This window comes from Branchiostoma floridae, chromosome 10, assembly GCF_000003815.2.
Source record: "Branchiostoma floridae strain S238N-H82 chromosome 10, Bfl_VNyyK, whole genome shotgun sequence".
Classification (NCBI taxonomy): Eukaryota; Metazoa; Chordata; class Leptocardii; order Amphioxiformes; family Branchiostomatidae; genus Branchiostoma; species Branchiostoma floridae.
Window position 1 is genome coordinate 3,312,670 of NC_049988.1, and position 10,619 is coordinate 3,323,288.

General features: G+C 39.8%; 1 protein-coding gene across 2 annotated transcripts; it reads right to left on the reverse strand.

Moving 5' to 3' along the window:
- Window positions 1-538: 538 nt before the first annotated feature.
- LOC118423891 (proteasome activator complex subunit 3-like) lies at window positions 539-9,754 on the reverse strand. 2 transcript variants are annotated; one of them, XM_035832207.1, is made up of 9 exons: window positions 9,576-9,754; window positions 8,411-8,443; window positions 7,952-8,014; window positions 6,800-6,889; window positions 6,186-6,234; window positions 5,205-5,317; window positions 4,626-4,762; window positions 3,097-3,238; window positions 539-1,686 (listed from the first exon to the last, which is right to left on the reverse strand). In XM_035832207.1, exons 1-9 carry the CDS (start codon window positions 9,597-9,599, stop codon window positions 1,606-1,608), a joined length of 732 nt encoding a protein of 243 aa, XP_035688100.1. In that variant the 5' UTR covers window positions 9,600-9,754; the 3' UTR covers window positions 539-1,605. The 2 variants fall into 2 exon arrangements, with proteins under 2 accessions (XP_035688100.1, XP_035688099.1); XM_035832206.1 differs by having other exon boundaries at window positions 6,168-6,234.
- Between the last annotated feature and the right edge of the window lie 865 nt (window positions 9,755-10,619).

The following is a 10,619-nucleotide window of genomic DNA, read 5'->3' on the forward strand; positions in this document are numbered from 1 at the left end:
CACATTGATCCGTACGGTTTATTCATATCATTCCTATTCTTCTTCTTAAAGAGCCCACCAACCTTCCCTCAACGGAGACGGGGGCCGATACCGACTGCCAAGCACGTTGATCCATTGCTGACGTCACACTTTCGGTCTGGAAGTATGACTTATAGGCTTTCGGTCATTTCAACTTGATAAGGATCAGAGGACTGATCGAAAGCTTGTTGGTAAGTGTACAAATATAGGGTTTTCAAAATTGTAACATAATTAAAGCGACATATTGTAAAAAAAACAAAGTCAGTTTTGGGTCATTTTTCTGCATTATGACTAGAATCTGCCTCGTTAGAATACACAGCAATATTCACAACATACGAATACAACTCAGTTGTGTCATGACGTCCTAAAATATGTGCACTTCCCTCCACCGCTTGCGTTGTCCGCCATTTCGTCTATCTTTTCGACGAACCACAGCAGTTGATTTACATAGTCAAAGCTAGACTAGGTGTTCCTTTTGGAATTTGATCCAAGTATTGTTGATAGAAAAATACAAAACAAGTATGATACAATACAATTTTATTGAGAAAATCATACAACAGAGGACACAGTCTGACACACCTACATGGTTTGATGTTTCTGGGATTTCTTCCTCCGAGAAAAACTAAGTATCATAAAAATAGGAGGAAAAACCTGGGTGGCAGGGCCACAATGTTACTTACATAAAACAACTATCATAATGATAATGTGACAATTAAAAAAATCAGTTATCAAGATGATAAAAAATCTCTATCCCACATTTCATGAAAAAAATGATGTCTTTTTTCATAATGGTGTGAAAAATACTCAACCTGTTCTGCAAAATAATTAGGGTGTATGTCCATGCAATAGTTTTCCAGTCAACATTGTTTTTCAGACAGTTGTTCTTTTGTTAAATATTATATTGGTTTTATTAAGCATGCACAACACTGCATTTTCCAGAGTAGTTGGCTCATAACATTAGTGTTGGCACATTAAAAAAAATCTTGAAAACACAAATCTAACAGAAATGAAACAACATATCGTTAAACATCATAGTTTGTCAAAGTTATGAAACTTAAATATGCGTTTTTTTAGTCCTTGTCTTCTTGTTTGACAAAGGAGTATCAAGGTCAAGTCTATAGAGTAAAACATCTTGCAATTTTTTTGTGTTCAAAGGTATGAATTAAAACTTAGTTCAATATATCTGTTAAGAGTTTTTGTTTATGCAACTTTTGCTACATTGGCTTGCTGAGGGTCTCATACCACTGTTCAAATGTGGTGACTTTAGTACTGATCCCATCGGATGCTGGGAAACATAGGGCATTGTGCGTATAGCACCTTGTAAAACCAACACCATATAACGAAAAAATTAGTACACATTTGATAAAATGGAAGAATATTTTGTAAGAATAATATTTCTATCCACAAATGCTGGGGACAAGAAATATTCTCATAATTTGACCAATTTCTACTACCCCGCAAAATTTTTGGTAGAGGTCTTTTTGGAATTTTTGGCAGCCCCCTGTGCTACCCATAGTGCCTTGTGCCTCCCAGCATGTGTAGAGGTGTCTACCATCAGCAGTCTCTGTTTGAATCCGGCAGGTGTGTCTAGTAGAGAGACTCGGTGTTGTTGGTTCTTGGCATCTTGATCTTTTCAATGTTCTTCACTATGAGGTCATGTAGGGCGGCCTGAAATAGGAGAACACAACAGTCAGAAAACTAAACAAAAACTAGAAGCAGAGAACCAACATTAGTGACAAAATTATCTCTCCGGGTCTTAACACATATCAAAAAAGAGAGATTTATTTTCCATAGAAGAAAAACCAGCAGCTCTACATAATCATACATGCAAATGAAGTCAGCTGTTCCAAACACTGTCTATCCCCTCTTAGATTTGACCTTGAAAAATGGAGGTTGATGTCTTCTTGGTCAACAAGATACATCTAACTCGAGAATAGATGGATGAATTGGTCTCATATGTTGAGAAAAACTATTAATGGAAATATTGGGCCTATTTTGGTGTCTTTGACTGATGGCCGTATCTCTAGCCTGAGTACCATCCAGGTAGTTGTTTGCTCCTATGTTCACTCCTCCAACCTATCTCAATTGTACATTTATATCTTTTGGTGATGACGTCAGGTAATGAGCAAATTAAGGGTTCTTGAGCTCTTGTTCGAACAGGAGTTCCAACACCATTTTGAATAGTATTTCATTGATTAGTTAACCATTTCCAGTTCCTTGTGACTAGCAGGGAGCTTGTGTTAGACAGTACGGACCGATCAGTGCCCTCGTCCAAAATTTGGACGAGAATCAAATATTCCAGGTGTTAGACTGTTGTCATTGCACTAGTGTCATAGTATGCATAGACTGACTGACAGTATGTATGTATATAGACTGTTAAAGTTCCCAGAGAAAATAGGAAAGAAGCAACTGAATATAGTGTAGAATGAATGTCGGCACGAACTACTACTTGCATGGTACGAGGGGCGTTCAATAAGTAATAACTCTGACTCATTTCCCATAGCAGGGGATTAATGAATCTTGGCACAGTTATTAGTCTTTCTCTTCATAGGAACCACCCAGAGTTATGCATTTCTCCCATCGTTTGATGCAGCTCTGGACACTGTTTTTGTAGGACACCCCAGGTTGTTCCTCCAACAGATGCCTCATCAATGGCAGAAGAGGAATGACCAGGTCTGGGAGCTGTTTCCACAGACTTCCGGCCATGTTTGAATTCAGGATGCCAGCGTTTTACAAGGTCATATGATGGGGCATCATCACCATAAGTTTCTTTCATTTCATCAAAAGTCTCCTTTGGTGTGCGTCCTTTCAAATACAAAAACCGGATCACTGGCGACACTCAACTGGCTCCATTTCACACCTGGTCCATTTCACACCTAACTCAGTTCAAACACCAGTAAATCAGAAACCACAATTAGTTCAGAGCTCTTTTTTGCAACATAAACTATAGAGATATGAATCATTACACATGCAAAATTTCATCTAGATCAGACAACTGGAAGTGGGTCAGAATTATTACTTGTTAAACGCCCCTCGTACCCTGTCTAAAAGATCTGGGCTGACTTTTTCAGTACTTACATAGCTGTTACGGAGCTCACAACAGACCAGTCGTAAGCTGATGAACTCCTTTTCATCCATCTCCTCAACCGCCCGCCGATAGTCCTCCACATGGGGATACTTGGCTACTTTAGACACCAGCTTCCCTCTTGTTATGAAGTACCTACAAGTAGTCAAAGTGAGGGTAAAAGCTGGGTTACATTTTGTGATTTGGCTCTCCAGAGTACTGTAAATTAGGGCTGTGTACCTAAATACCCGTACCTGTACCGTACCTAAAAAACTGTTTATGTACAGGTCCGGACCTAAACATCTGTGTACCTGTACCTGTACCTAAACAAACTAAATCACTATTGAACACTACTTTTTAAGACTGCTGGACAAGTAAATCCTGAATCAAGAATGACAATGGTGATAATCTTGCAGTTGAAACTTCAGAAAACTTGCAAAGAAATTGTTTTGAGATTCAAATATGCAAAGATGACAACTTATGACAATAGAAGACAGTTAGCTACATGTTTAACTTGCATATATTTGGTTAAACTTTTTTAGGTACAGGTGCAGGTCCAGACCTGTACCTAATCCCTCGTACCTGTGCCTGTACATGTACCTGAAAATTTGTTAAGGTACACAGCTCTACTGTAAATGCATTTAAGTTCGCTGGGATTAAGTATGTGGTAAATTTGCAATGCAAAATCCACGAACATTAAACCACTGCAAAAATTTCAGCACTTACAGTAATAGTGTAAATGCATGTTTGCGGGGATTTGATTTCACAAGACGCTTCAGGAGAACATGGAGTGTTCCCGGCCCAGCGTTTTTTAGTTTGTGATAGCGCTTTTGTTCCAACTTGTACAAAATGGTAACACCAGTGCACTTACATACAGCCAGGTGGCAACTCCAAAGTAGGGACTGGGCAAGGGTTGTAGACAGACAGAACATTTGATTTCCACAGTGCTGGCATGATCAACTGTTACTTGTCTAATCATATCTATCCTCTCGGTACTTTTCAGTCAAACCTGACTGAGCATTAGAGAGGACCATAACAGGTGTCTCCTACACAACATATAGTATGACATGATATACTTTAAGTACATGTAGCTCTTAGATAAGGAGGTAGGTTGGCAGAAGACACAGGAAAAAAATTTCAAAGCAGTTTTCACAGCAAAGAGTCTTTTTTGTGGGAGAAGGGCTTTGGTGGTGCGATAAATTTGTGTTTAGAGCTCAGTCCAGTGTTCTAGCCATCCCCAGGATTTTGAATGGAAATTTGTGAAAGGCGTGACAATCCTAGGGAGGTCTGGGGGTATGCTCCTTTTAAAATCTAGACCCTCTGAAATGCTATTTCCTTTATTTTGAGGGGCAAATTTTGCTGGTAGACACATCTTGGTTCAATTAGAATTTTAATGCCAATTTTTGTCTGTCATGGCACGGATTTTTTGTCTATCCGTCCCCAGCAACAAAATTCTGTCAAAGATGGACAGATGCTGGCTAGAACCCTGGAGCTCACCATGAAACATGTGAACACAAAGTGCCGTGAACATTTCTCGATCTACCTTGAGATCTGGTCGAGATACGCCGCCGCCTCACTCTCGTACTGCCGAAGCTCGCCCAGCGTGTCTTCCTGGATGGATACGCCGAAGTTGTTTCCGTCCTCGATTCGCGGGATCAGCAACTGCACCCACATCTTCAACTGGTGCAAGATTACAACGCATTGTTAAGTCAAGAAACCTACAATGTACGAGTGAACCAACCCCCTGCTCTAGTGTTTGAACAAATGTGTGGCACAGGAGCTTTAGAAATGGATAGGCACCGCCCTATAAACCGAAAGGTTTGTGACAGATTCTAGCTTTAATTCAACTGATGTCGCATGAGAAACAAACATAAAACAAAAGATGAGAAGCCCAACATTTCTTGTAAGTACATGTATATATAACATACAATGTATACTATATAAGTAAACTCAAGCTAGAAAGGGAACATTTGAAAGCAAATGCAGTATATTTCACTCCTGCTAGTCTGTGACTGGTTTTGGTGTGGGATTATGGCACAAATACCAATGTAACAAAAATGCTTGTTGTTACATGTATATCAATATAGTATATGTACATGATCAATGACACCAATCTTCTTACCATGTTACACTTCTCCACTAGAGTCCTGATTTCTGGCTTCATGACTTCGATAATCTTTGTCAGCTTGGTGTTACAGGTGACCATCCCACCAGGGTTCAAGATGACTTTGGTACCTGTTGGAGACAAACAAAAAACAATGGTCAAATTTCAGTTATGCTTCTTAACTTTAAACCAATGTTAACAATCTTGTTCGTAGATCAAATTAATTTTTTTTCTATCATTGTGCATTTCGCTCAAATTCCTTTTTTCCGCCATCAAAAGGCAGGTTGCGGCATCAACAGTACATATCAGGTTGCCGCACTTCCAAGTTAGTACTTTCTTCAAATCAGCTACTTACCCATTATCTTTTCCTCCATCTACATGTAACATGCACTTATGTTTTATCTTATCAAGAAATACATTTTGTATACACAAACGTTTATGCACGTACATGTGAATGTGTATGTGGGGAAAAGCAGTGTTCCAACTGCAACATTTCAGGTTGTGCACTGTGCAACCTGAGTTTGAAATTGAGTTGCATCAAGCAAAATGTGGTTGCCTTGGCAAAGTGCAATGGGTATTTTGACCACTGATAAATTATTTCGTGGATTGTGCAGTTCAAAATTATTGTTAGCTTGGTTTCCATCATATTCTAGCTCTGTTCACTTCTCTGGCTGCTTTCGTTTACAATAGTGTGGCACCATTAATACTATATAATAGAGAGACCATTGGCATTTGAATGTTTGCATAAAATACAGACGAGAGTTTTGATTGGCTCCGAGTCAGTTTGGATATCTTATCAGACATTGCTCTACAAGCAAATACAGTTTACTAGCAAAGGACCACTGCACTACTTAAAACTGAGTATCATACCCATCATTTAGCGTGGTGGTTGAAATCTATAGCATGGTGACCTGTTGCTCTAAAAATGGACTAGCTAGAATACTGTGCAATGGGAAAGAGAGATGTGTGCAGAACCCTCACCTTGGATGGAGAGCTTACCTTGGATATCATCCAAGTTGTGGTCCAGCTTCCTTCTCTTGGCGTCTGGCTGAAATATACAGAACAAGATACAGTTCAGATGTCTTATTTCTTACAAGTAAGGCTGTGCATTATACACTCAAGACTTTAAAACTTAAGAAAGTGTATTGAAGACACATGTCATATTGTATATGTTATAACTGGGCTGTGATGACGTTTGACAATGTGCCTTCTGGACCAGCTGATAACTTGGGTTATCACATGGGGTTCTTTTATAACAAGAGCTTCCATAGGATAATTCAAAGTACAATACACATTTGTGTGTGTACTTTGAGTGTGCCATTGCCCAACAAGGGTGGTGGCATTGCTGTTGCTACAACTTTTTGTTCAATGACACCAAATTTTCTCAACTTCTGGCGCATTTCACATTGAAATGCTTTTTCGGATAGGTATGACAAAAATAAAAATAAAATCCCTCTCAGTCCCAGCCTTCCAACGGGTCGATTTTACCCTCCTGCTTTCAGGTGATCCTATGTGTGCAGTGCAATCAGGTGAAAATCATGGAGCATCTGATGCCATCCATAAAATTAAATTGCTGTGGCCTTAATTACATAGCTGTACTAGTAGTTCCTTACCTGATGAGAGTTAACAAGGATGGGGTCTGGGACGGGCACATTCAGCTCCATGTGCATCTGGGTCAGGTCTACACACTGGAACATGTCAGACTGCAAAGAAACAAATGAGATTTTACATGATTAGAACTTGAACTACTCACCCTCACACTCAGGGTTGACAATCGCGGCAAAGCCTAACGATATCACCCCTGACAACTCAGCCACAGAATTCGGGTATTAGGGGTGCCTTGCTTATGAATATTAATGAGCTTGTCTGATTTGTCGCTGCGACCGGATTGCAAGTTTCGAACAAACAGCGTACACATGGTACGGCGCCGCGTGGACAAAGATCTGTTTATCTTTGCGTGACGGTAATGTTTTTTTTTCATATGCTAGGTCGGTATACATTGATGCCGTGGTTACCTATGCCCACAGAACCGACAACTGTTAAATTTGGTACCTAAATAAAGACGGCTGGACGCTGAAAGTACTGTGAAACGTTATGCCGGTACTGTTACCTTGCTCTTGAATATTAATGAGTCGCCTTATATGGCGCCTTTCCGAGCTTTCGACAACAAAAAAGCCATCTCTCCGAAGGATGTCTACTGGATAGAAGCCACGCCCCTAGTAATAACCGAATTCTGTGGCTGAGTTGTCAGGGGTGATATCGTTAGGCTTTGCCACGATTGGTCAACCCTGAGTGTGAGGGTGGAAATACTGCAAATCTTGAAAAGTTTGCATTGGTTTGTCACTTTTACTGGGAACTCTTATCAAAATCAAGACACTACAGACATTAAGCCAGGCATTTGGACAGGGTTTTCCTACAATAACAAGAAATTGGACGCACTAGACACCATTACACTGGGGAGCAGATCTAGCCTGGGTACCATCCGATGTCTACCAGGGCTCCTTACACTCGCCATCCTATGGACAGCAACACTTTCTGGTACTGGTAGCATGCATGCGATCAGGTGAGCGACACTGCTGGAATCAAACTCATGGCTTCTAGTTCCAGAGGCAGGGCAGCTAACCACTGGACTACGCACGCTTCTTGCATATAGCTTGGTATCCGGCCGTATTATAGGTCCCGAGTCGGCGGAGAGGACAGAAGAGACTCTATACTACAGCTGGATACCAGGCTAACTTGCATAATACTATGTGTACGACTGTTACCTTGAGCAGTTCATCCAGCTGAATAATTTTCTTGGGAAAGTCATCAGTGACGATAGTCTCTGCCTGCAAAACACACAGTCAAGAAGATTTTACTTACATTATACAATTCACCCAGTCAAGCACATGTTAATGCATGAATACTCTTTTTTCATCTATGTAGGTGTTTTCTTGGGTAGGTATGACATAAATGAAATATAACTGTGTGTTTTGTATTACGCTTGGATCGGATTGGCCTTCAGACAATCCTTAAAGTTAAACTACAGTAGAGCTGGTGCCTCGGATTTATTTGTTTATATTTACTTGTTTATCAAACTTTACCATCACAATGGAGGGAGAGCCAAAACTGGTGATTTCTCCATTCTGTATATCGGGTGGTAAAGAATAAACCATGTTGTATTCTACTTATGATCCAACTTACTTATACACAAATGAGACCTAAACCTGTATGTAAGATCTTACCTCCTTGCAGAAGTGCTCCTTGAAATCTTTGACCTGGAGGCAGAAACAAAATGAAGTCATTCCAACGACTGGTAAGCCAATATGACACTGACAGTCAAGGAAACATTGATTTAGCACTATGTACTAAGTTCACCGTGAAGCAGGGCTCTAGCCAGCGTCCGTTTTTCCGTCAATTGACGGAAATTTGCTGCGTTTGACGGAAAAATTTTAAAGCCAATCCGTCAACCTTAACGGACAAAAATCTGATAAAAGCTCCTTGGTGGAAGCTACAGGCGGCTTGGGGACGCCGTCCACGGCCGTAATAGCCACACACTGTTTGTTTTGCTATTGTTATGATTGTTGACAATGTGTGTCGGTGCCCTTTCGCATACGATAATCTCATTAAAACCCGTTTTTCAAGGTCTCAGTTCAGTCTCTCTAACTCCTTGAATAGTGTTTTCACGACGATGGGAATTGGCTGACGGAAAAAAAATTCGAGCTGGCTAGAGCCCTGCCGTGAAGGTACTGACTAACAGGTGGATCCCACAGATCTTGACACTCTTGACCTGGCACGTGCTATGGACAACGATTTTGGTTTATATATTATTGCACATGGGTTATACTCAGAGACAGCCTGCACCGGCAACAGTGATCACCCAAAAGTGCCATAATACTAGTAATCTTCTCCAAGATTGAAGGCACTGATATGAACAAGGAGCTTTTATGATATGAAGAAGAAGGAAAAAAGAAGATGCATAATTTTGGAGTATATTGTTGTCATTTTGTGAGGAATTGTTTTTGTTTTGTTTGGCTTGGAAAAAGGTGATTTTAGTTCTATCACTGATATAAGTACAAATTTACACGTAGCTTCTCTGGTTTTGTCAAATTCATGAAAACTTCTATACTTTCTGACCCCCCCCCCCACCATTAAAAATGCACGTGTGCACAAAATATCATAATCAATCTTTAACCATTCAGTATACTTTCCTCCAGTTACATGTAACGGTAAAGCTGTCTAGATTTTCTGCATTGTCATAAGTGAACTTCAAAAGTTCAATTATTTGTTGCAAACGCAGGTCCAAACGCGCCATACATGGGGCCGGCAAGGGGGAGGGGGGCACTAACACATGGCGGGGATTTGAGGACAAACCGTGGCCCTGAGTGGGGGATTTTTAATGTCACTCACCTTGTCATCCTTACAGAAAGACATAATGATGCTTCACACTACACACACGGATTTAAAAATAAACGTTTTCAATAAATATTAGTTTAGAATATTCGAAGAACCACGTTCAGCTCGTACGGGAATATTAACGCATGCGCATTGGTCGGAACATACCATTTTTCATGAAGGAGGTTTCTTTAGTCCATAGATTTTGAAACTGCGGATATCAAATATTCATGAAATTGCCACTATTACTATATTATATCTCCATTTCTATTGGAATAAAACTTTGATAATTTTAATGTATTACTTATACAGTATGAAGTATTAAAGAAAAGGTGTAAGCAAAAAACCATGCATACCAACCTCCTGTTGTGTGCATCAAGACCTATGGTCTAGTCCATCGACATCAAAGCTTCACAAATAAACAAAACAGATAAACAAAACAGACTTTGCGTCAGGTAACAGTTGCAAGCAGTCGCTATGATAATGAAGTCATTTGAACCTCACTCACTCGCTCACTCACTCAATCAATCAACCAATCAATCACTCAATCAATCAATTACTCCTGCTCTCTCACTTACTCGCTCATTCACTGACGTTAACGTTATCAGTTTTTTGGTTCAATGGCATAAATTCTAACTTGTGAGATTGTTGAGCAATTCATTCATTCATTCATTCATTCATTCATTCATTCATTCATTCATTCATTCATTCATTCATTCATTCATTCATTCATTATTCGATCATTCATTCATTCGCTCACTCACTCACTCACTTAAACGTTACTCTAGTCAAGGACGTTATTGACACAATCAAAACAATATTTCCAACTTTTCACCAGTTAGTAGACCTAAAAAAAACTATATTTCTGTTAAAATCACAGAACCCACTAATCATTAAAGAAGTGGGACTTTTCATCAGCCACTGCCTCCAAAGAAGAAGTCAAACCACCCAGTAAAGAAAGTAGAAGCATGTAACACTGTATCATTGTAATTAGCCTACGGGCATGGATTTGCAAATAAATCATTATTATTATTGATATAACGTCCTTGCTCTAGTGTT

Excerpts from the sequence above, each read along its gene's own strand:
- LOC118423891 (XM_035832206.1), bottom strand. The coding sequence starts at position 9,599 with ATGTCTTTCTGTAAGGATGACAAG. Across the intron at positions 8,444-9,575 it reads CTTTCTGTAAGGATGACAAG|GTCAAAGATTTCAAGGAGCA; the intron begins GTGAGTGACATT and ends TTCTGCCTCCAG. Across the intron at positions 5,318-6,167 it reads AGGTAAGCTCTCCATCCAAG|GTACCAAAGTCATCTTGAAC; the intron begins GTGAGGGTTCTG and ends TGTCTCCAACAG.